The sequence below is a fragment of the Physeter macrocephalus genome, unplaced genomic scaffold (assembly GCF_002837175.3).
Source record: "Physeter macrocephalus isolate SW-GA unplaced genomic scaffold, ASM283717v5 random_1557, whole genome shotgun sequence".
In the NCBI taxonomy this organism is placed as follows: Eukaryota; Metazoa; Chordata; class Mammalia; order Artiodactyla; family Physeteridae; genus Physeter; species Physeter macrocephalus.
Window position 1 is genome coordinate 1 of NW_021146852.1, and position 25000 is coordinate 25000.

Below are 25000 nucleotides of genomic sequence, written 5' to 3' on the forward strand. Positions count from 1 at the left end.
TGCTGCATAATTTTAGTATATACATGTAGCATGATACCATGTAACTTCTTGGATCAAGTTTCTTTAGGTTGAGCTGGGTTTAAAATGATGTATCATCCCCATGCTGGGGAGCAGGAGTAGCCGTCCAGTGGACACCTCAGTCAGAGTGCCGGTTCTGTCTGGCTCTTCCCAGGCTGGTGTAATTCGCTAGAGAGGCAAGGTGGGGAGAGCTGTTCTGGTGGCTGATGCAAGTCCGTGGTCCCACAGCTGGAGTGCCAGGATGAGAGTACATCCTGGGGGTGGCACTGAGCAAGAGTGGAGCCAGATGGGCTCTCCAGAATCAAGAAGCAGGGCTGAGGGCCACTGGAGTGGGCCTGGGGAGGGTAGGGAGGAGATGTCAGCTTGCTCTTGATAACAGACTCACAGTACTATCTTCCCGTGGCCCTTGAGTTGTCCCTCAGGATAACTGTCCTAAGTGGGGAAGAACACAGGGTGCTGTGAGGTCCGTGGAATCTCAGGAGTCAGTCTTGATGAGGCCTGGCAAGGGCCCCCCCAGAGGCTGGAGTGGGAGGCTGGGGGACCCTCTAGTAGTGGTCATGCATCCTCAGCCCAGCTGTGCTCCCTGATCCTATTTCTCTCCTCCACTTCTCTTCCCATCGTGGTACTTCCTCACCCTCCCAGACTTTTCTCTAATTTTAGCTTGTTCACGACCCCTCAGAGCCCTTGCTCTATCTCATGACCTCTTGCTATACTTTCTTCCACATTTACATGTTCTTGATAATTTTCTCAATACATAATCCCAAGATTAGGACTCGGGAGCATTCTGTGCTCAGCCCCCTCCTGGGCCCGGGGTTGAGCTCTGGGTTGGTGGCCCTGTGCTCAGGTAGTCTTCCCTTTGTATAAAGAGCGCTGGCAGGGTAGTGAGGGTTCGTGGGCCAACTGCCAGGTGGTGAGGGAGGAGTGGCTCTCACATTCTGCCAGCCTCGACGAGGATGATCCCAGGTACCAGGTTAAAGAGTGCTGGGTGGGGGAAGCAAGGCTGGCAGGGAAGGTGCCTCATGTTTCTTTTGCATTTGCATGTACCTTACGGTGCTTGGTTTCTTGACTTACGTATGAACTAATTAAGTTTAGGTGCTTAGAAGATAAATGACCACTGAATATACAGGAGGTTGATGGTTCCAGGAGAGAGTCAACAGGAGGTTGACACTGTTCCAGAGTCTCAAATATTTCTTGGCTACACTTTTACCTTCATCTGAGAAAAGAAGAGTGCTGCTTGGTTTGTTCTTACCTTGGCTCATAGGGACCTGATACGTGCTATTCACTGAGCAATGGGCAGTGGCAGACCCATTGCCATTCACAAGGAGGTGGTGTTTGCAGTCCCCTGGCTTTTCCTGAAAACTGACTGGAGGTGTGTTGTTGCAGGCTGGGGGCTCTTCAGTGGCATCCGCTCCAGTGTCCGCCTTCTCTCGCACTTCTGTCACGCCCTCCAATCAGGACATCTGCAGGTAATGCTCTGCTTCACATGCTATGGTGGTTCATGTGCATCTCAGGAATGAGCGTTCATGTCTGCAGGTTCTTGATTCTCCATATGCCTCTGCTCTAAACAATCAACCTGGTTTTATGTGCTGTTTGCTCACCAGGTACCACGCAAGTCTCATTTCTTCACTTTGATGCCTATTCTCTTTTAAAATTGTTTTTACTTTCTGTGCTTTTATTCCACTGTTCTCTGCATGCAGTTCCAGTGCAGTGTTTTCTGAGTGTTGTCACCACAGTCCCGTGCGGTCTGCTGTTGTCTTGAAAGCTCCTCCCTGCCAGAGTTCTCTGACACAAGGGCTCACTGTGACAGTTGTCTGTCAAGACACAGTGCAGGCATCAAAGAGAAATTCCCATGGCTCAGAGTGGGTCCAGGCCTTGAAGCCTGCTAAGAATACCAAAGCCAGAAGAACACTGAAGTTCTCAAAATCCCTGAATGATGTGGGTGAGAAGGCCACAGATGCTTTGGAAAGTTTTGACTATGCAGAGAGGACTTGCTCTGAAGGGAAACTGATACTCCCTCAAGACCTGTGTCTCAGTATTAACAGGCTCCACCAGAAAGAAAAAAGAACACTGAATCGCAAACCTCTTGGCAGTTCCAAACATTCTTGTGTTTCATCCCTTTCCGCCAATCGTTCAGCGGCCTCAGAGGCGGGAGCCGACAAGGGGGGCATGCACGTCCTGCTTCTGGACGAGAAGGCAGATGGCGAGGCCGTGTCCAGAAGCCGGCGGCTGCTCCGGTACCTGTTCTCGCTGTCACACGGCTTGAGCACCAGCAGCCTGCACTGGTTCCACGAGCTGGAGAGCTGCACTGCCAGCCCTCACCCCGCCAAGTCCTCCAGCGGGCTGGCTGGGAGCGCGGGCTTCTGCTCCGACGAAACGGGAGATGATGACGTCTTTGAGGACAGCATATCCACAAAACCGAAGAGCAGGGTCCTGCGGGCGCCCCTGTGCTCGGTGGAAAAGGACAGTGACCTGGATGGTCCTTCCCCTCTCTCTGAAAAGGGCCCCCCCATCTCTCCCGTGTCCACATCAGGGGATGCCTGCAGGTTGGTTTGCCAAGAACCACCATTCTGGCCGTCTCTGCTCCCCACACTTACATGGCCTCATCTTGCTTTAATATGTGAAGTTTCAGGAAAATGAATAGGCAGTTGTACACAATTACGGATTAATAGTTTTCTCCAGAATAGATTTTGGTATCATTTGAAAAACCAATTTTTATGACATGGGTCCCAAGGTAGTTTCATAGATGATAAAAGAGGAAGAAGCTACACATATTAAAGACCAAGCTGACTCTTCTCAACTAAAAATAAGCAGCTTTTGCGTAAGGAAAGTGGAAGAAAAAATAGTATCTCCAGTCTTCCAGCTTGATGGTCTAGATATTAAGCATTGGCTTCCCCTCTCAACCTCGTTTTTACCCCTCGCTCCACCTGCAACACGATGTGCATGGGGAAGGGCTGCTCTTCAGAAGCTCCTTCCTTCCTTTTAACTTGGATGCAGCCACCTCTGCCCAGGTCCTAACTCCACTTTTATCTTCCCGGGTGCAGCATCCTTGTCAGGCCTCCAGAAGCTTTCAGAATTCACTTTTGCCGCTACTCTTAGGCCTTCCCCATTCTAACCTTTCCCCAGTAGCCCCTCCTCAGGATCAGCTCTTATCATTTATTTTAACAATTGGATCAGAAACAAACAGCCGAGAGCCTGGCCTGGGCCAGAACCCAGTTCCTTTCAGGCCAGGTGTCCCTACCTGCTCTCCAGCTGCTGGAAAAGACCTTTCTGTTTCTCAAAAGTCTGTTAAGTTCCTTGAGGTTAGTAGCTGCATCCTGTTGCATGCACCCTTAGAAATAATGAATGATTTAAATTTCTCACTTATTGCTATGAGTGGTCCTGAAAAAAATGAAATTGCAGCATCTTATAATGGTTTTTCAGGTCCAGGAGAAGCACTGTGGTTTCTCTGTTTACTCTCTGAGAGAGGACAGAAATGTGTAGTTGTGGTGTATGAAGGTGAGGTCAGTGATTATAGCTAGCAAGCAAAATTCATCATCTTTTCAAGTCACTGGCATTTTTGAAAGGTAGAGTGCTGGTTTTGTTTTACACAGAAATTTTACCTCTAATTATTTTAACATCATGTAAGTTCTGGAAGATGTTTCCTTAAATTTGTCTTTTTAGTGAAGTTCTTAAGTCTTACCCAGAATGACTGCTTTGTCATTTCTTATATCATTTTTTCCTCTCTGATGCCAAAAGCCACCCAGACTTTCCATGTTGGTGCGGTAAGCTAGAAATTTTTAGTTTGTAGTAATTGTTTTCATTTGTGTTTGTATGTTTTCGTGCTTATAGTCATTTTGTGATGTTTGTTTCTGAACGTGTTCCTTGGGGGGACTGACCTTCCACTGAAGCGTCATCTTCCCTGTTGTGTGGCCCTCCTTGTAATGACTGGCTTTCCTTCTGCCGCAGGATCTGTCACTGTGAAGGAGATGATGAGAGCCCTCTGATCACACCCTGCCACTGCACAGGGAGCCTCCACTTTGTGCACCAGACCTGCCTGCAGCAGTGGATCAAGAGCTCCGACACACGCTGCTGTGAGCTGTGCAAGTACGAGTTCATCATGGAGACCAAGCTGAAGCCTCTGAGAAAAGTACGTGCGAGGCCACCCTCGGAAGTACTTTAGCTTCACTGAGATGAGCACCCAGAAGAGTTAGCACCTGGGACTGGGTCGAGCCACAGTTGGCTTGTGTTCACTCCTTTAAGAAGTGGGGGCTGGTGTGTACATTCATGTTTTTGGTACTGATTTCCAAGTCCCTTCTCTCAGGAAGAAGCTCTTTCTGTCCATTCAGTCATATGATGTTTTCTTTTTCCTTAAAACTAAGTCTGCTTGCTTGTCTGTATCAGTCATTTGGCCCTTGACCACAGACTGTTTTGTGACGTCTTAGTCAGCATTAAACTTTGTATGTATTAACTCTTCATGCTTTGCCTCTAATTAGGTCCATATAGTGGAGATTAGTATCTCTCCCCAGCACAAAGAACAGCATAACATGGTAAATTTATTTCTATATACCTGTGACAGTGTTTGCTAGATGGGAAGTGGAGGCAGATGGGAAAAGAAAGGAACCACAGGCATTACATGCAGCACAGCTCTCTTCAGGTCCCATGTCCTTGCTTCCTCTGAAAGGAGCCTCATCCGGTGCTCCCTTCCTGTGTAAACACTGGCCGTTCAATGTGTCTGTGTGCCCAGAGTATGGAGAGGTTTTGTTTGGAAGAATAAAAGGTTTGTTCTTATCTCAAAACTCATAAATTGCAAGGGGAATTACATAATCAAGTAACAGCATCAACATGCCAATTCAGTGCTAACTTCTATAGTGATCACTCGTATCAGATATTCAGAGAAGGAAGTATTCATTGTGGGTCGGAGCTCTGGGGAAGCAGAGTGGTGGTAGCATCATAGAATGTTTGTTGTTGAAGCAGTTCTTGAAAGATCAGTAGGATTTAGAGGGGAAATGAAAGGACTCTAGAGAGATCAGATTGTCTCTGGAGAAGAGCATCCACCGCAAATGTAGGGTGAGCATTTCAGGGGAGTGTGAAAGGCTTGAACTGAATGTATCTTAGAAAATCAGTGGGACATTTTAGGAGGGAAGCCAGATGAGATACTGTGTCACACCATAGCAGAAAGAAATCTGGATGTTAGGGAAGGCAGGTGCAAACTACTTAAAAAATGTTTTGTCCCATAAAAGCCTTATTTTGGGGGGGGTACCTACTCTATGCTTATCCCTCAAGTGAGTCTTATGGCACTTTGACCAATATAGATAGTCCATGAAGGCTCTACTTTCAGTTTATCCTGCGTAGAACCACCTGGAAAGGTTGTGAGTAGGGCTGGCAGAGGATATGCAGTGTTTACACTTGTTCTTTTTCTCTACCTCTATGTGTTTTCTTCTGATTCGGAAACCAGTAAATGAAAAAGAAAATCTGGCTATTTGGAGTAAATTAATGAGCTCCTAGAGGAGATGGGACTGGCACAGACTGCTTGTACCAGGAACTCTTAGCATCGATTTCACAGTGTTGCTGCCAATGTAGCAGAGGACCAAAGAGTGAGCGCCCTCCACCATCACCTTCACGACATAGTGTGACCCATCTGCTAGTATGTTGTGGTGTCATCAACCCCCTTCTTCCCCTCACTCATGCCAGTCAGCAAGTCACAGAAACCTAAAGCGTGCCACCTGGGTCTTGGGCCAATGTGCTGTTTTCATCAGGACCAAAACCATAAAGTCTTGTATCAAAGCCACTGAATGCCTGCTTTGCCAGAATAAGCAGCCAGGGGCTTGCTGGTGGTGGTTCATAGCTCATCTTGATCCCAGCTTCTCTTCATTGCCTAGAAAGTTGGATGTGGACAGAATACCAGTGCCTGGTACCTGGTTGACGCCACATGGTTTAAAGGGAGCGACTCTGAGTGTTTGGGGAAATTCATCTAGCTTGGGAAAGGGGGAAGGAGGAGGGAAGCCAGTCTTAACCATCAACAAAGCTCTCACCCCATTGTAGTGCTTTACACCCATGAGCCTGAGCCTCACGCTCTGCGCATTGTCTTTCCAGTGGGAGAAGCTGCAGATGACAGCCAGCGAGCGCAGGAAGATCATGTGCTCCGTGACGTTCCACATCATTGCCATCACCTGTGTGGTCTGGTCCTTGTACGTGCTCATCGACCGCACTGCTGAGGAGATCAAGCAGGGGCAGGCAACAGGTATGTGCTCAGAACGAAAGGTGCACCCAGGAGATCCTGGATGGCCCAGTGGGTCTTAGGACTGGGGTGTTATTCCAGGTTGATTTTCAAGTCAGACCTCAAATGTCTGGGCTTCTGGAAGGAGGCATCAATTATGAGGCACCACGCATCCTTTTTGGATGTTTCTTTTGCTGTGGTGGTAGTTTTTAAAACCCAGTCAGGAGGGCTTCCCTGGTGGCGCAGTGGTTGAGAGTCCGCCTGCCGATGCAGGGGACGCGGGTTCGTGCCCTGGTCCGGGAGGATCCTACATGCCGCGGAGTGGCTGGGCCCGTGAGCCATGGCTGCTGAGCCTGCGCGTCCGGGGCCTGTGCTCCGCAACGGGAGAGGCCACAACAGTGCTCCGCAACGGGAGAGGCCACAACAGTGAGAGGCCTGCGTACCGCAAAAAAACAAAACAAAACAAAACAACCCAGTCAGGAGAGATCAAATCATGGAGAGAGAGAATCTCCATGAATGCCCCCTGGAAGAGCAGGATAAAAGGGATGGACTTGCTCTTCCACTCCTCCAGCGAAGCAAGATTCGATGAGTTAAAGAGTCCATCGTTATGGGAAGTTCAGAAATTGTGTTTCATTTACTTCACATCTTAAATAAGGTCGGCTGATAGGCTAACCGGGTTTTTTCCCTTCCAGGAATCCTAGAGTGGCCCTTTTGGACTAAATTGGTGGTTGTGGCCATCGGCTTTACTGGTGGACTTCTTTTTATGTACGTTCAGTGCAAAGTGTATGTACAATTATGGAAGAGACTCAAGGCTTATAACAGAGTAATCTATGTCCAAAACTGTCCAGAAACAAGCAAAAAGAATATTTTTGAAAAATCTGCACTAACAGAGCCCAACTTTGAAAATAAAGATGGACGTGGAATCTGTCATTCCGACACGAACTCTTCTTGTTGCACAGAACCTGAAGACACTGGAGCAGAGATCGTTCACATCTGATGATGTGGAGGGTGTGTAGTTCTCCTGGACGTCTGTGAACAGCTGAAGGAAATTGTTTACTGCCAATTGTGTACATTTTCTTATGTCCTTTAATAGCATAGACCGGGCAGGTGACTATTTTTAATGGCTTCTCTTTTTCTAAACCCTCCTTAGTGACTCTCCTGGAAAACCCTCACGTCAGCTGTGCATGGCTGGGTTCTGCTTCCGCCAGCGTGTCTACAGGAAGGGAAGTTGGAAGAGCCTGTAACACCATGATGGGGCGCTGGCTGGGTTCTGGCCTGTAGTCTTGAGCAGAATGAGAGAATAAGATGCCAAACCTGAGGTTAGAGCAGGAGCTGGTAGCGCCTGGGCCCTGATGCGCCTCTTCCAGTTGGCAGGTCCCTGCACCAACCCTCTGGAGTGGAGTGTTGGGAACATCTAGCCATGAGGAGAGGTTTCCCCCTCACAAAGCAGAGCGCGGGGAGGCCGCCACTGACAGTTCCCGAGCAGACAGGCCGTGGTGCTCTGTGCGTGGTGGTGAGTGATTCACTAAGCAAAGCAAAAGCACTTTACAAAAAGAGAATCTGTATTTTGTAATATGTGTGTCCCATGGGATTGACATTTAAAAGGACGTCTCATTTACAAACCTTCCCTTCATGACCCTGATTATCTCTTTCACATTATAATAGATCTTAAAACCCTTTCTGCCTTAGCTAAGAAACATGACATCTACTCTGTGTCCATAAAAGGGACTTGTGACTCTAAAGCAGGACAAACAGGTCTGAGGCTTTTTCACAACACCTTATGGGAATTAATGGATGCTAAATGGCAATTCGAGTGTAATTCCTGTGGTTTTGAGCCTGTTTTATGACAAGTCTTCATGTCATAGGGCTGCCCTGAAAGTTTCTTTTTTTTTGGTCAGCCCGGAAGAAGGGTTCATGAGATCTAAATGAAAAGAAGTGACTAATTAGAACAAAACTGAATATTTAAAAACTATTCCTTTAAAGACAAACCTCTCCAGTTTGTGCTGGCTTCACACTGATGGAGTAGGCATTGCATCGCCCTGGTCTGGGGCGTGCACACTGCAGGTGCTCCTGGGTGCCTGTCACTCAGCCAGCCCCTGCTCCTGGCACATTCTGTGGATCACTGCCCAGGGCAGGGAGGCAGACGGGCTGGCTCTGGGGTGTGGGCCAGGAGTGAGCAGCAAACTGCCCTGGTCCACTGTGTCCCTGCTCCCAGCCACTCCCTTGCCCATTTGTCGCCTTAACTGGACTGAACAGAGAGGATCCTTTAGGGGCCCCTGGCCCTGCTATCAGTCCATTCTGTCATCAGGGATTATCTCCTGTACCATTTTTCATAAAACAAAACCAAAATTATTACCATCAAATGGCCTTTGTCCTTTTAAAAAGGTCTGCTTAAAATTCTTTTTTCTGAAGACCAGTTTCATCATGCCAGGCAAATAAGAGTCAACTCCCGGAAAATAGGCCAGGGGGGTCTGCAGTGTAAGTTAGGTATGCCCGGATACTTACTCTCCAGGAAGCTCTGCAGATGAGCATCTGGGGTGAGATGCCTGGGGGTCCTTCCCTCCATCCTCCGAGCCTTAGTTGCTTCATCCAGCTGTTAAGAGGAGGAAGCAAACAGAAGATGATTCCTTTCCATTTCAGAGTAGAAGCCCCACGGTTTGTTTTGAGAGCCAGGAGGAGGCTGAAGGATCTGTAAGCTCTGGAGGAGGGCTTTGCCCTGCCACGGCTTCTCTGGTCTGGCAGCTGCTGTCCAGTTAGTTGTAGCCCATCCCTGGAAATAGGTCAGCCGGCCCTCTCTGTCTCCAGGGCACATCCAGCCTGTGCCTGTGCTCACTGTGCCCCAAAGTGCAATTACCTACACCCCTTCTCAGCCTGGGGACACCAAGCAGCTACAGACTGTCCACTCAGGAGAATCCCAGGTCAGCCCTGCCTGTGCCCCTTAGGAACTGCCTGGGCAAGGCCCCTTGTCCCTCTAACGGCGGATGAGTGGTCAAGGGAAGACTGGGATAGATTTTTAAGTGGGAATCTTTCCCTTTCCCCCTGGTGGAACCCCTTATGCTGGACTTGAAAAGCACTGAGACTTTCTGTAGAGAGGAGAGTGTGCTTAGGTGGGGATAGCCCCAGGGCAGCCCACCCAGTATGCCTGGCACCCTCTGTGGCAGAGATGCCTTTATAACCATGACTGTTGTGTTGCTCCCATGCCCAACTAGACTCTCACGGGAAGCCCTGTCACTTCTTTTTAGGAAGGGCCTAAACACCATCTCGTCACCTCCAGCCAAGCTCCTAAAAGCCTCTGCCTGTGGACAGTCAGCCCCATGTCCTCCTTTTCTCTCCTGGGGTGGCACACAGCTATCCCGTTGCCTTTCTCTTTCCTCGCAGGTTCTGTTGAGCACCTCTGCCCCTCTACTGAGTCCCAGGGCTAATCTCTTCCCCGAAGGGACTAACGGTGAGTGCGAAGCCCTACCAAGGTTGGGCTGTGCTGCCACCTAGTGGGAGCTGTGGATCTGCCAGGCATTCCTTTAGTCTGTGTCAGCTTGCTCTCTAGGTTCTTTTGGGAGCTTAATTATTCCCCATTTCTTCATCATTTTGCACCTGGCTTTAGTGAAAAGATGACACTTGGCTGAACTATATAGAAACGTGGAATGAGCTTGCAGGTCTCAGGGCCAGTGGGGCTGATATTTGTAAGCCAGGGGAGGGGGAGAGGGAAGCAGCCTCAGGGGTACGCCAGCCAGCCATCTCTGATTTGGCCTCTATTTCCCCTCAAATTATAGTTCAACTGAAGGGCTTTTGTGTTTGGGTTTATTTTAAGATTTTCCTGAAAATTGTGAAAGACCTCTTCCTACCACAGGCCCCTAATGTCACTTCCTTTTTTGCTTCCATCCACTCTTTTCAATCTTATGGGTCCTGTTTCAAAACCTGGCGGGTGTGCCCTTCCTGGCTACAGACATACGGACCCCAGGCAGTTGGGCCCGTTCAAGAGCCTCATCTAAGGCCTGAACGGGTTCGAGCTGCCCCTGCTGCCTGGTGGTCGGCTGCAGAGCTGGAGGAGGACTGGGCACGGCAGGGTGTAAAGATCCACGACAGTGTGGATTTGGCCTAATGCAAATACACATTTGAGATACTTTCCCTCTTGGATCTGATTTGAAATATGCAGCTTCCATCTCTAGTCCAAGGAAAGACTGAAACATAGGGAAGTAAAAGCATTTGTCTTTGTTTTGGAAGTAATTGTGCAACTCATCACCTATTTAGATGCAGTGTTTGTAGGAGGTTGATTGTTAATAAAGACCAAATTTACACTGGCATGTGTGGTGTAGTTTCTAAAAGGCACTTCACATTTGAACTTTTTCTTAACTTAGAGAATTTTGAGTTATCTAAATGTCTAGTTTTGTATCCCTTTGTGTATGTTCACTGTTCTTCAGCATTACTGCTTGAATAATTCTCTGTATTGGGGGGGTGGTTGTACTATACACGGGAGTATCTAATTGCAGCAATAAAGCTTTTCTTTAAAAAGGAGTTTTGCCATGAAAGTGTTTTCCTGCAAGGAGGCTGGGAACACTGGCAAGCACTCCAGTGGTCTGGTCCCCTTTCTGGCTTCCTCTGGCTTGCACATCAGGAAAGTAAATCATGCAGACTCACGTGCAGATTTGGTCTGTCCCTGTAAGGGAGGAAGGATCCCTCAGTCACTGGCAGTGGGTTCTGGAGGATGTGTGGGCGTGGGAGTGAAAGCTGGTCGTTCTCACAGGTGTGCTTGTCTCAGACATCCAGGCTCAAACAACTTGGACTCACCACACTCAAGTTCTCTCAACGTGAAAGAAGCCAGACTCAGGTTCAGGGTGTGTATGGCAGCACGACCATTGGAACGGTACATTGCTTAACTAGCCTTATCTGCTGAAACATATACTGAAGCACAGCCCAGCTGAGTGAGGGAACGGGTCAGGGCCGACAGGGCTGCTGGCGATAGCTTAGCCTGGCTGCATCTGCTGGCTCCTGGCGGGGCTTCCCTGAGTAATGACAGTGCCGTTGATCCTCCAGTCTCGGGACTGCAAACCACTCCCGGGTCTGGGAGCGCCGAGGGCGGGCACCTGGCTTCACCTTTGTACGCCAGGTGAAAGGAGGGAGGCCAAGGTCGCCCCAGCATACTGTCCTTGGTGAGCCGGGAGAGTCCGTCCACGAGTGCAGGGAGACTGGGGAGCTAATAAGCAGGAGGGTGCTTTGCCAAGTGTCCTCCTTGCCTGACTTGGGAGAAGAGGTCCCCAGAACTGAGTGGAGCTGTTGAGGCTCCTAGAGGAAGAGGTGGCCGCAGAGCAGCTGCATCTGCTCAGGTGTGGGCTTGCGGGAGGGACGGAGGCCAGCGTGTGCCCCAGCCCTCCCTCCAGAGCTCCCTTGAGCTCAAGCGTCAGTTGGAGGGAGTGGCGAGGAGCATGGAGCTGAAAGAGGAACCTTCTGTAAGAATGCGAAGTGGGGACTGCCCATGAGGAGCCTCTACGCTTTGGGGACCCGATGAATTTGCGTTTGGCTGTAGAGACGCCCAATAAGGTCTTGTTGCCGGCGGGCTTGACACAATGCCATCCCCAGGCCTCTCTGCCCTTTCACACCAGCCACAAAATGACGGGTTGGGGCCGCTGATGGCACACTGCTAGGGACAATTTGAATCCTCTAGGTCGGGGGGTGGCCCACCACTGCTCACAGACCAGCCTCCCGTTTCGTAAATGTACTTGTAGACGTACAGCCTTGCCCTTTCGTCGACACTCTGTTCAGCTTATTTCCTGCTACGATGGCAGATCGTATGGCCTGCAAAGCCTACAATATTTACATGCCCCTTTACAGAAAAAGTTTGCCAACCCTTGGCTCATGTGATCAGCGCCCCCTAGAGTTGTTGCTGCACAGCCCACGTGGTGTGAGAGACGTAGACGACCCTCTCTCGGGCCTGTCTTTTCTCCCAGCCTCAGAAGTGCAACGGTGACCAGGAGTCCTGCTGCACGTCTGTGTTGCCGGGTCAGGAAAGAGCTGAGAAGGGTAATTCACGGGGGAGAGAGGGAGAGGGATGAGCCTGCTCTCCTGAGCTGAGAGTTCCTCTGGGCTGGCAGGCCCAGCCCCTCGGCCCTGCCTCGCCAGGCTGCCTCCCTCGGAGCTGAAGTGAGAGGAGCGGAGTCCAGGCTCTGCAGGCACGATCTCAGCGACCCCTCTGCATTAGGTAGGCGTCTGGAGGTCCAAGGAGCCAAGCTGGGCTCCACTTTGGTCCTGCCCATAGCTTTTATCTGATTTTCAAAGTGGTCTGTGCTTCCCCTCCACAGGAACGTCCCTCACCCAACACTAAGAACAGGTATTCCAGTCTGACCCCCATGTATAGCGGGGAAACTGAGCCCCAGGGAGGGTATTGGTTTGAGTCACGGAGACCCCTCTGACTCAGGGCTCTCCTCCCACCCCACCCTCCGGATCTCAGCCAGTTTCTGGGGTGTCTGGGAAGAAATGCAGCCAATTTCCAATTCCCTGACCCCATCTGATTCCACCCTGTGGAGGCCCAGGCCCAAGAGACAGAGTTGGGCTCTCTGGGTTCATCCCACCATTTATGATGGAGGAAGCGAGGGAGGACGTGGAGGTCCTGGGAGCAGGGCTGCCTGCTGGGTTGAATTAGCAGCTACCCCACTGACTTCTGCCTTTTGGAGTACTGCCCCCCAGAGGCCTGCTGGCAAAGGCTTCACTGCTTCAGAAGCACTCGTAAATTCTTAAAATGTTGGCGATGAAAGGTACTCTGGTGCGAGATCACCCAGAGGCATCACAGCAGATGATGTGGAAGGCCATGGAAGGCCCAGCTCCCCTCCAGCTGGCAGCCTCTCAAGGGTTCCTGCTTTTTGCTGAGCTTCAGTTTCCTCATCTGTGGACTGGGGCTGACACTCCCCGCCAAACCCCTTCAAGGGGAGCGTTAGAGGTCAAGGCAGTGCTGATGAGTCCCCACATTTCCCTTTTGGAAGGGTCCACCCAGGAATGTAAATTGGTGCAGCCACTATGGAAAACAGTATGGAATTTCCTCAAAAAACTAAAAACAGAGTTGCCATATGATCCAGCAATCCCACTCCTGGGCATATACCCAGACAAAATTCTAATGTGGGGCTTCCCTGGTGGTGCAGTGGATAAGAACCTGCCTGCCAATGCAGGGGATACAGGTTTGAGCCATGGTCCAGGAAGATCTCACATGCCACGGAGCAACCAAGCCTGTGTGCCACAACTGCTGAGCCTGCGCTCTAGAGCCCGCGAGCCACAACTGCTGAAGCCTGTGTGCCTAGAGCCCGTGCTCTGCAACAAGAGAAGCCACCGCAATGAGAAGCCCGCACACCGCAACAAAGAATAGCCCCTGCTCGCTGCAACTAGAGAAAGCCCACGCGCAGCAACGAAGACCCAATTCAGCCAAAAATAAATATAAAAAACAGCAAAAAAAAAACACCCTCTAATGTGAAAAGATACATACATGCATCCCTATGTTCACAGCATAGATGTGGTGTGTGTGTGTATAATGCAATATTACTCAGCCTTGAAAAAGAATGAAATCTTGCCATTTGCAGCAACATGGGTGGACTTAGAAATTATCACACTAAGTGAAGTAAGTCAGAAAGAGAAAGACAAATACCATATGATACCACTTTTATGTGGAATCTAAAAAATGACACGAACTTATCTATGAAACAGAAACAGACTCAGAGACGTAGAGAATGGACTTGTGGTTGCCAAGGGTGGGGGGCAGAGGAGGGATGGATTGTAAGTTTGGGATTAGCAGATGCAAACCATTATATATGGAATGGATAAACAGCAAGGTCCTACTGTACAGCACAGGGAGCTATACTCAATATCCTATAATAAACCATAATGGAAAAGAATATGTATGAAAAAAAATGTGTGTGTGTATATTTATATATATATATATATATATATAACTGAATCATTTTGCTATAGAACAGAAATTCACAGAACATTGTAAATCAACTCTACTTCAAAAAACTTAAAAAAAAAAAAAGTCCACCCAATGCTCCTTCCCCTAAGCTGTGCCAGTGCACATGGGGGTGAGAGTACTTCCGGCCCAGGGACCCTAAGGACACGCTCACTGCTCCTCACTACTTGGGGTGTCAGGCTGGTGGGGGGAGGATGACCCCTGGGCTAAAATAGAGCTGACCAGATGGCCAGGGGTGGCTGGCCTAGCACATCAGGTGTACACTTTCCTGAAACCCTGTGGATCCCACTGACCCAATTCTGAAGTCAAGGGCTGGGGGCTGGGGCTGGGCATGTGTGTAGGAGGAGACAGTGGATTGTCATCCCCAAGCTCAGGGCTGGCTCTGCTTCTTGGGCCTGAGGAAAGAAAATGCATGTTTTTGTTTGTTTGTTTTTTGCGGTACGCGGGCCTCTCACCGTTGTGGCCTCTCCCCTTGCGGAGCACAGGCTCCGGACGCGCAGGCTCAGCGGCCATGGCTCACGGGCCTAGCCGCTCCGTGGCATGTGGGATCCTCCCGGACCGGGGCACGAACCCGTGTCCCCTGCATCGGCAGGCGGACTCTCAACCACTGCGCCACCAGGGAAGCCCAGAAAATGCATTTTTTAAAAAGTCATGTTGCTTTCTCTGCCATAGGAGAAAACAGCCCCCAGCTCCCACGATGATGCCTGGAATCTGTAGGTTAGGTGCCCAGCCGGGAGGAAAATACGGGAGCAGCAGGGTGGTGACTTATGCCAGCCCTAGGCCACCATAAGGGCACAGAAATAAATACGGCGGGTTCCCTGTCCTCCAGGGGCTCTAGTTTCAAGGGTGAGACCACGTGGGAGGACGGAAGAGGTTTGAACAAAGCCCTGGGGGAGAGATGAGCTCTGTCTGGGCAACTAGGGTGTCTCCCCAGAGGGGATGAGATCTGGGATGTGTTCTGAAGGAAGAGTAGGAGTTTCTGGGCAAAGAAGAGAGAAAAGCACCTTTTCTCCAGACTGAGGGTTGCGGGGAGGCTTTTGCCTAGAAGGGATCACAATGATTATGGCTTTTGGGGGTTGGGGAGGGGATTGAGCTGTTTGGGGTGATTGGAACGTAGCATGTAGAAGGAGACCTGTTTTAAATGAACTCCTTTATTTTTATGAAAACCAATTCTTAATGCATTCAATAAGAATTTATTTGGGCACCTACTGTATGCAAGAAATTGAACTAAGCATAAATAGAACAGAAAATAATCATCCCGTGTCCCCAACAAGAGCAAACATCCATCCGTTATGCTGCTCTGTGGGGCTTTCCTGCTGCAGAAGCGCTGAGCTGGGTGGTGGGCAGGAAGCTACACAGTCCTGCTCTGTGTAGGAAAGGTCCCTGCAGTGTTTACACACTTGGATCAAAGTATGGGATTCACTAGAGACTGAGGAACAAACAGGGAAATGCACCGAAGCTTAGCTATATCATGGTCTAACCTGGGGAGCCTTTGGTTTGAAGCCAGGAGCCTGGGGCCTGCGGGCAAATTCCCAGGAATCCGAAGGCCCGCCCTGCAGCCGCCCTGGGAGCCTGCCCTCCTGGGCAGGCTGGAGTCTGGGTGCCGAGCCCAGCCTTGAGCAGCTGGCCGTCCTGGAGTGAGACGGGCTCAGGCGGCCACTCAGATGGCCACGCTGTTGGGGATCCGGTCTGGGGACAAGTAGTAATACGGCAGCTTCTTGTTCTTATTGCGCTCGGCGATCACGCTGACAATGGTTTCCAGGTTCTTACGGAATCGGGCCATGGCCTCCTTTACAGGCGTCTCGATAAAATGCTCCTCTGGGTACATGCCCAGGAACAGCTGAGGACCCAGACACGACAGAGACACGTTAATCTGCGATGAGGCGATGTAAACTGACAGGCCTTGTCCCACCCCCAGAGACCATCCTTTGGGAGGCAAGGCGTGTGCTCATCCCCCCATCTCCACCTCCTGACACCTCCTGAGAGCGCCCCGAGAATGCTCCTGGGCTGGGACCTTACAGATCAGTGCCCTGCCACAGGGTGGCTATAGGACGTGTAAAGGTGCAGGCGGACGTGGAGGCGGGGGGTAGTCCTGGCTGTGGTGGGCATGTGGCCTGGTCCCAAGCGGCACTCCTGCCTTCCCACCTGAACTCGGGGCAGCAGGACCACAGGGGCCAGCGCAGGCCTTCTCTCCAGCCCAGGACGGCCACAGCCAGGCTCTGTTGGGGGTGGTATGCCCATTTGCACGCCCACACAGATGCCTGCAAATTAAAACTAGGCATATCTTTTAGAAACAAACTATGGGATTGTTAAAATTGGCAAGTTTCATACCCAGGGCTGGTAAAGGTAGGAGAAATATCCCGTGCTATTGATGGGGTTTTGGATTTAGTTGGTGGAGGGCAATTCAGTCTCAACATTCTTTGACCAAAAAACTCCTCTACAAGGACGTACGGACACACGTGCCAAGACCCATACATGCAGATGTTAGCGAGGGACCACAACATTAGCAAAGGTCCCAAAGCAACTCAGATGCCAACGAATGCCTGTGGGTCTGGGGCTGGTTCAGCTGGCCCGTCATTCTGAGCAGCCATGCGCCGACACCGTGGGGCTGTGTCTACCGAGAGCCGGCTTTGGGATTAGCTTCGGTAAGTTGTATGTGCGTGGGAATGTCTCAGAAGATACCCAGGAAACTCTCAGCCCCACCGCTGGGGTGCCGGGGAGAAACCCACATGACGGAGCCTTGTCAATGGCAGGGGTGGGGGGTGCCCTTGTGGGGAGCGTCCCAGTGTCCCCCTGCTCTCCTGCCCCGCCCACCCTGAGCTCCAGCCAGGCTTGGGCCTGAGGGCTTCGTGGGCCCCTCCAGCCTTGCAAGTCAGGATTCCTGGCCAGCAGGGGTCCAGCCTGAGCCCTAAATCACAAAACCCTGGGGTTGAGGAGTGGGTTAAACCTTCTGACTACCGGAAGGGGCGAGGCAGCCTCCGGTCTCACCTCATTGTCCTGGAACTGGCTCAGCGCCCACACTGCACCCAGATGCCAGCAGGAGCGGCCACGGTCGGGCAGCATGTCCACGATCTGCTGGATGGTGACCACACCCTTGACTGTCGGCGGTGGGGCTCGCATGGTTGGGGGGGCATTGGGGATCCAGGAGCACCAGTCGTACTGCGGGGACGGCCATCGACTCGAGTGGGCACCTCTGTGGCACAGCCTCCGCCCACCTTCGTCTCCTGCACCTCCTCCCGAGTCCCCTCCTCCCGCTCCAGCAAGGCCAGGGCAGGCCCCTCCCTCGGGCTGGCGCCCAGTGGTTAGCACGGAACCAAACCGCGCCAGGAACACCGGATTCCTGGCCCCGGGGCTGCCTGGGCTTCATCCACCCCATCTGTCTGGAAGACGAGGAAGTGGGGCGGTCCGCCCAGGGCCCCTCAGAAGCAGTCAAGGTAGCCTTGGCCACCTCCCGCCCAGACGGCTCGCCCTGCCCTTGCCCACCTGGCCGAAGTTCACTGCCGCGTGCTGGGCTGAGGCCGTGAAGATCACCACAGTCAGGTACTCGGACAGCTTCTCCCTGGTCTTGATGCACTCGGGGAAGCCTAAGGCAGAGCCACGGGCTGGCTGAGACCCCAACCCTGGGGAGGGACCCCCGACTGGCAGACACACGCCTCCACCCATACTGCTTCCTGGGTTCCCACACACCAGTGCTGGAGGGCCCGGGCGTGGGCAAGACTCACTGGGAGGGGACAGCCGCTTGGCCCAGTGTTCCTGTTGTTTCTGACCTGGGCTCTCAGGAGACACAGAAAGGCCCTGAGATGTCCCCCTGAGGCATACTGGTGGATAGGGGTCCCCTAGGGGCTCTGGCCCCAGTGCCAGGTGCTAAGGTGGAGGCCACAGGCCAGCACTGCCCAAAGAAAGTCAGGGAAGAGCAGAAGAGAGGGCTGGGGGCGGGGGCAGGGGGATGTCCCTACCTGAGGCCTTCCTGCCCCGCATGCCGTATATGTAAACGTCCTTCACGAAGTCCTGCAGCTCCTGGTCCTCCTCCACCACCTGGTCGCTCTCGTAGTAGATGTCCACCACCTCGGCTGTGAACCTGGCCCAGGAGGAGAGGCCCAGCTAGGAGTGGGTGATCCAGCCAGGGCCTGCAGAGCTGTATCCCTGGGCCCCAGGGCAGAGCCCCCATCGGTGACGCTGTCACTCTTTAATGTCCAGACTCACGTCACATGTTCTTCCACCCCCGCCCCGCCCCGGCATACCCTCATTCCCCCATCCCTGCCCAGACGACGGAGCCAGGCCCTGGCCCACTTTGCCAGCTGCCCAGCCCCCTGGCTGGGGCCATCAGTGCCCACGCCCACTCCTCCTGCAGGCCCTCCGCCCCTGCTGCCCAGAGCAGGTCCCACAGCCACAGCACTCACGCCCTGATGGCCTCCCACACCAGGAACCCGTCGTCCCGGTAGAAGTAGTAGGGAATGTCTTCTGTGTTGTCCATGCCCCGGGCCTTGATGGCCTCAGGGAAGCACAGGGAGCTGTAGGTCAGGTCCTGCATGGACTTCTGCACCATCTGCACGTGGCCACCGCCCCCTGTGGCATTGGCCTTGAGCAGGAGGGGAGAGAGCGCCGTGAGCCGAGGCTGGTTCCCCCTCTCCAGCCTTCCAGCCCCACGGCTCAGCATGAGAAACCGTGAAAGGGCAGGGCGATGACCAGGCCTGCCGAGGGCTAACCTGGGTCCCATGAGGTGGGTGGGAGGGACGTCTGACTCGGAGAATGCCAAGGGCAGCCCAGTGAGAGGTTACGGGGAGGAGCCTCTGCCCGATCAAGATGTGAGGGGCTGAAGTGCAGAGACTGGGGCCAGCTACAGGAGGGAGGGGTGAGCTCCCATCCCGAGCAGGGCGGCGGGGATAGCTGGCAGGGTGGAGCCCGGGCTGGAGCAGCCCTCGGGCCAGGCCTGCCCTCGTTCTGAGCACGGGCTGCCCAGAGCCCGAGCCCTGCTCTCAGGGACCTGATCTTTGGGCACAAGACGGGGGCAGATACCAGCCCCCAGGACCCTCACAACTCTGTTGAGAGCATCTTGTGTGCCAAGGTGAGGGCTGGATAGACGCCCCGGCTGCTGAGATGCAGGCACACACACACGGTGGCTGAGTGCTCAGGGCACAGAATCTTCAAAGGAGGGCTTGGGTGCTGGGGGCCAGACACTGGTCCACTGTAGCCGTTTGACCCAAGCAGGACCAATAGAGTTGCTCCCCGGTACTTTCTATTTGGATGGAAGATGATGTCACTGTGTGGGAACATGAGCTTGGAGCTCACTGTGATGAGGTCCTGTTCCCTCTCCCACAGGGGGAAGGCTGCCTGAGAACCCCGTCTGAGAGAGTGAGGCCCACAGAGTTTAGAGAGTGGAAGAGTTCCAGCCAGTGGCTTGTACCCTGGGGATATTATTCGAGTCCCTGGTCCCTGCGTATGAGGCATCCTGGTGGGCAGGGGTTGCTTGGGGGCTCTGGGCCCAGCACCTGGTGCTGAGGTGGAGGCCACAGGCCAGTGTTGCCCAGCGAAGACACGGAGCTAGGAGCTGTGGCTCCCGAACCCGAGTATGTCCAGGTGTGTGAGATGATACGGTTCCTTTACAGCTGCAGCTGGTCTGAGATGGATTTTGTCATTTTCCACCCAAATGGTGATTCAACCCTAGTGATCGTCTGGCCCGCTCACTAATGGGAGATGGGAAAGGAGGAAAGTTGGAGGTAGGGCTGCCGGGAGGGTCCAGGCTCGGTAAGCCCACTGGGGGGTCGAAACAGGGGTGGGGTGCTGCCTGAGAGGATGTGATGGGCGGGGGGGGACCTGAGGCCCCGCTGACAGAGCACACAGGCTGGGAGCACCGACGGCCTTCGAGGAGCAGGTGCCGGGGAGATAGGAGGATGGAGAGGGGAGGGAGGAGGTGACAGGAAGACCCCGACGAGGAGGAAGCGCGGGTGGTGCTTGGAAGTGGCTGGGTGGGAGGGGCGGACGTGGGCCAGGGAACCTGGGAGGCTTCACTCGGAGCGCCTCCAGCCTCCCACTCTACCCGGGCCTCCAGCCCGGTGCCTAGGGGGGGCTGGTCTCCCGAGAGGAAATCTGGACCTCAGGTCGGAGTGGAGGCTGCCGAGGTTCTGAGAAGTAGGTGGCTGCTGGGCCGGGCTCTTCCAGGCACCGAGGCGGGCGGGAGGCACCCACCTTGTCAAAGAGGCCGGACTCGCAGATGAGCTGCTCCCGGGCCTTGGTGTTGATGGCGATGGTGAACCGCACGTGTGCCACCAGGAGCTGGGTGGAGGGGCAGGAGGAGACCTCAGAGAAGGCCGGTCGGGGGCTCCTGACCAGGTCTGTGCCTCCTCGGGGGTCCTCCGTGGAGGGGCGATGCTACAGGCCTCAGGGAGGGAGTGAAGCTGACATGCTGACCTTCACTGTGGAGCAGCTGCCAGTGGCCTGGGGGATGGGTGCCGCTCTAATGCTCTAATGCATAATGGTCGTGATAAAAATGATAACAGCCAGCACTTACGCGGAGCATAACTGTGTGCTAGGCACTGTTTGAAGCTCTCCGAATCTGTCAACTATTTTAACCCCGACAGTAATCCTAGGAGGCAGGCATACTATCTGAACTGTTCTACAGATGGGGAAACGGAGGCACATAGAGGTAACCTGAGCCTGCAGTCACCCCAGCAGTCAGTGCTGGTAGGCTTTGGGAACAGAGAAGGGCAGTGACAGTGGGGGCTGCCACCTGGGATCAGACAGGGTCACACTGAACTCATTTGCCTCTTCAAAATCTGCCCGCCCCACCCAAGGCGAGCCCAAGCTGGAGTCAGGCCCCGAACCTGTGTCCTCAGGAACCAGCAGGCTCAGAGCTGCTTCCTTCCTTGGGGGTACTCACCCACCTCCCCAGCATCTCTCCAGGGGTCTCTTATGGCCACTCCCAGCCAGTCCTGTGGGGAAGTCAGCACCCCTCCTCCCTCCCTTCTGTCCCCCAACCCCATATCTGGATACCCTCTCCCACCAGGTAAGGCAGTAGCTTGCTGTACCTTGAAAATGGGGTGCACAGCAGGCAGCTGGCGGTACAAGGCGATGCCAAAAACCTCAGACACTAGATGTGTGCGCAGAAGGTGGGTGATGGTCTGGTGGATGTGGAAGTCACTGGAACGCACCCAGATTTTGGCTAGAAGCCAGTCATACTTTGCATCCGAAGGGAGAAAAATGGGGTTCTCATCTCCTGGGACCTGGTTGAGCTGATACGTTGGAGAAAGAGAACGCACTGCAGTATTTCGCTCCAGACTGTAGCTGCAGAAGAGCCTGGCCTCTCAGGAAATTCCAGGAGAATCCAAATTTCTTAAACAGTGACTTTTGAATCATGAGAGGATTGTGGAGGAGGGCAGAGGCCTAGAGATCGTATTTCCTATCCCAGCTGCATCACTTACTACCCGTGGGACCCTGGGCAATGTAGCCTTTCTGAGCTCTGGCTTCACCATCTGTAACAAGGGCAGTGTTTACTCACCTCACAGTTACTAGGAGAAGTGAATGAAAGAGCATGAAGGCATCAGCAAGGGGCGAGCACCGTCATGTGTGAAGGCTGTGGTCTTCCACCCGTTCCCCATCTCCGCTCCTCCCTCCTGGTTCCACCTGCTTCTCTGCTGCTGCTTTTTGGTCTCCCAACTTTCCTTTCCTCTGCTCTCCCCTTAAATGCTGCTGTTCCCTAGGCTATGTCTTGGTGCTCCTGAATTCCCTTCTTGCCCTAGATTAGCAACTCCAGTTCCTGGGGCTCTAGGACCTGCATGATGCAGTGTCCCAAGTCACTGTCCCTTGAGCCCAGCCCTGCGGCCAGGTGCCTCCGTAGTAGAGGCTGGCTTGTCTTTCCATTCCCCGTTTCAACTCCACACTGGGGCAGGGGTGATTTTTTTTTTTCTAAAATGTAAATCACGTCAGGTCAATCCTGTCCTTAAAAACACCCAGTCACCTCTTCGTGCCAGAAAATAAGGTTGCCAAACTCCGTGATCTGGCCCTGACATATCTGCATTATCCAGCCCTTCCTGCCCAAGTCCCTGGTCCCTAGCTTTGTCCATGACAACAGCCCTTGGCATTCCTGGGGCTCTCCCCTAGCGCCCCGTGCAGCCTTGGGACCTGACAGCCCGATGTCATGTGAGCCTGCAAGGTAGTTGCTGTCATGACCCATCTTTCTGAGGAGGACACAGAGCCTGGGAGGGGTGGACACATGGGATGAGAATGAATTATCCAGAACAGAGGAGGAGAGTGGGGGAGCCATCATAAGAACTGGGGGCTGGGCCGGGTGTTAGACTCTTGCTGGGAGCAGTGTGGCGCGAACAGGGTGACCCAGGAGGAGAGCTGCCTGAGATGTGGAGGAGCCAGACCAATTTGGGTCCTCAAGGTCATGCTAAGTATTTTGGAGGGTAATTTCCCTATCTCTCCCTCAAAAACAGAGATGAGGTCCAGTAGAAATATAATGCAAGCCACATGTGGAATTTAAAATTTTCAGGTAGCCCTGTAACCAAGCAGGACCCTATGGGGGTCTTTCCAGGACAGATCCCCTCCATGTCCTCCGCCTGCCTCTTGTCTATAGAAAAACTTTAGCATCCTAGGCCTTCCCTGAGTTCCAAAGAATAAATTTAATCAGAGAAGTGAGAAAATGCAGAAATAAAGGAAAACAGTCAAGCAAGATAGAATAATATACTTTAGCCATTAAAACAAAGTCAAGGACCTTTAGTTCCTCCTCAAGGGCTACAGATAATATTCTGAGCCATATACTTTGAGCTGTTTTGCAGATACTGAAACCCCCAGCAGGTGGAAGAAATTAACTGTGTGCTGCCCACAAGCACACAGACCCCAGATCAGTTGGAACCAGAAGGCTGATGCTGACTCCCGATTACCTCACCACCAACCAATCAGAAGAATGTCCAAGAGCTGATCACACATCCCACAAACCCCCTCTCTCACCGTGTCTTTAAAAGCCTTTCCCTGAAAGCCACTGGGGAGTTTGGGACCTTTTGACCACTAGCTGCCTGGACTCCTTGCTTGGGGCCCTGCGATAAATGCTGCACTTTCCTTCACCACAATCTCTAGAAAGGAGCCAGCTGCGCAGCTGCACCAGCCACAGACCTTAACCTGAATGGGAACCTTGTTCCCACCACCAGCGGTGGGAGCTTGTGTTGGGAGAGAGGAGCAGAGGCAGTCAGATGAGGACCAAGGACATACTGATAGATGAGCAGAACATCCCTGCTGGTGGAGGGCTACTCCTCTGAGGCCTGGATGGAAGTAGACGAGGATGGAAATGGTGCTAAGATACTTGTATATGTCCTTGACAAAAACCGAGCAAGAGGGTCAGGAAGGCTCCTTCCTGAGCTGCTGTGGGAGCGATGGGGAGGTGGGGCTGGGGCATCCAGCCCACCTGAAACCCTCCCCGTTTCAGGTGATGCATCTCAATGCATCTCAATGCTGTCACTGTGGACAGTCGCCTGGACAACCTGCAGCTGGTACCGTGGGGTTGGCGGCCCAAAGTCAGAGACCTCGAGCAAGTGAAGGGAGCAAAGCTTATATTGGCTTGCAATTCAGCAGCTTCCCACGGACGCCATGGCGGAGCAGTTCCCCGTCCTGAATGTAACCCGGTACTACAACACCAACGGGGACGGGGTGCAAGAGGAGGAGACTCCCTGCGCCTGCTACGAGCGCCGTTCCCCTCCCTGCGCGATGACCGAGAAGCAGCTCCGGGAGTTCAACATCAGGGGCCGCTGCCAGCTGGCTCGCTACTGTGGCTCCCACTGCCCGCGGAAGGACTGGTGCGCCCACAAGAAGCACTGTCAGAAGCTGCGCCCCTTCCAGCACGAGCTCGAACCGGAGCCTCGAGCCGCAGAGCAGCAGCGCAGCGCCCGCGCTCTCGGCTTCCGATCTCCCCGGGACGCGGCGGACGTAGGCTGAGAGCCAGACCCGGAGTTGCTGAAAGAGCCGCTCCCGCAGCCGCGCAGCTGCCGGGGGCCCCTCACCGCGCACTGCCGCAGCGCCCCCTAGTGCTCACCTAGAGCAGAGACCGCCGGGAGGCGCCCGCCAGGACCCTTCTCATTATCTCAATGTTAATTGTTCGTAAACTCATGTTCAGGTTTTTGAGGCGGAGGACATGGGGGGCGGGGGGGCTCTCGTGGGAAGGCTCCTTAGGGTCCTGCTCAGTTACAGCCACAGTAATAAAAATAAAAACAAACGGGTGAACTTTATGTTAATAGTACAATTTTATTCTACCCAATCTCTCTAAAATGTCACTTCAACATGTAAATAATAAAAATTCTATTTTTTTTTTCTCGTTCTAAGTCTTCGAAATCAGGTGTGTATTTTGCACTTCCAGAACGCCTTGGTAGGGGCTAACCACATCTCAAGGGCTCTAGAGCCGTGGGTGGCCAGGGGCTCCCACGCTGGACAGAGAAGCTCTAGACAGCCCGCCCCGGGCCTGCTCACCCAGGACAGAGCAGTGCAAGGAGGGCAGAGTCTGACCTTCACGATATTTTTGGTTGTTTGTTTGTGAATGTAATTAGTCGTCAACCTTTAAATATCAGTAATTTCACATAAAAATCTGGATTAATAGGTTTTCTTGGAAAATTAGGAGGTCTGCGAACTCTGAAACCATGTTCTCATAGAACAACACTCCAGCCCCTTTTAACAGTCCCAGCTCTCAGGCTCCCCACTGCCCCACCTCTCCCCTGGCCCCTCCCCTGCTGCCCCGCTCAGTCTCGCCCCTCCTACTGTTGTCCTGCCCCCCACCCCGTCACTCCCCTCTTATTGCCCTGCCCCTCCCCTTCCCCACCCACTGCCCCGCCCCTCCCAGTGCTTCGCTATTTTGCACTGAC

At 53.0% G+C, this 25000-nt stretch overlaps 2 protein-coding genes and 1 pseudogene across 3 annotated transcripts; 2 read left to right on the forward strand and 1 right to left on the reverse strand.

Moving 5' to 3' along the window:
* The first annotated feature begins 2110 nt into the window (after positions 1-2110).
* On the forward strand, positions 2111-10726 carry LOC114483906 (E3 ubiquitin-protein ligase MARCHF8-like). 2 transcript variants are annotated; one of them, XM_028487124.1, is made up of 5 exons: positions 2111-2561; positions 3964-4144; positions 6091-6238; positions 6907-7222; positions 7365-7444. In XM_028487124.1, exons 1-4 carry the CDS (start codon positions 2185-2187, stop codon positions 7209-7211), a joined length of 1011 nt encoding a protein of 336 aa, XP_028342925.1. In that variant the 5' UTR covers positions 2111-2184; the 3' UTR covers positions 7212-7222; positions 7365-7444. The 2 variants fall into 2 exon arrangements, with proteins under 2 accessions (XP_028342925.1, XP_028342926.1); XM_028487125.2 differs by lacking the exon at positions 6907-7222 and having other exon boundaries at positions 7365-10726.
* Positions 10727-15300: 4574 nt separating this feature from the next.
* LOC114485528 (polyunsaturated fatty acid 5-lipoxygenase-like) lies at positions 15301-21686 on the reverse strand. Its single transcript, XM_028487123.1, has 8 exons — positions 21652-21686; positions 21182-21437; positions 20343-20429; positions 18557-18735; positions 18113-18234; positions 17640-17740; positions 17145-17315; positions 15301-15996 (listed from the first exon to the last, which is right to left on the reverse strand). The coding sequence occupies exons 1-8, from the start codon at positions 21684-21686 to the stop codon at positions 15817-15819; spliced, it is 1131 nt and encodes a 376-aa protein (XP_028342924.1). The 3' UTR covers positions 15301-15816.
* Positions 21687-23344: 1658 nt separating this feature from the next.
* On the forward strand, positions 23345-24083 carry LOC102990543 (zinc finger MYND domain-containing protein 19-like; annotated as a pseudogene).
* Positions 24084-25000: the final 917 nt, after the last annotated feature.

Excerpts from the sequence above, each read along its gene's own strand:
- LOC114483906 (XM_028487124.1), top strand. The coding sequence starts at position 2,185 with ATGCACGTCCTGCTTCTGGACGAGAAGGCAGATGGCGAGGCCGTGTCC. Across the intron at positions 2,562-3,963 it reads ACATCAGGGGATGCCTGCAG|GATCTGTCACTGTGAAGGAG; the intron begins GTTGGTTTGCCA and ends CTTCTGCCGCAG. Across the intron at positions 6,239-6,906 it reads CAAGCAGGGGCAGGCAACAG|GAATCCTAGAGTGGCCCTTT; the intron begins GTATGTGCTCAG and ends TTTCCCTTCCAG.
- LOC114485528 (XM_028487123.1), bottom strand. The coding sequence starts at position 21,686 with ATGCTCTTTCATTCACTTCTCCTAGTAACTGTGAG. Across the intron at positions 18,736-20,342 it reads AGTCCGGCCTCTTTGACAAG|GCCAATGCCACAGGGGGCGG; the intron begins GTGGGTGCCTCC and ends CTCCTGCTCAAG. Across the intron at positions 15,997-17,144 it reads GCCAGTTCCAGGACAATGAG|CTGTTCCTGGGCATGTACCC; the intron begins GTGAGACCGGAG and ends CTGGGTCCTCAG.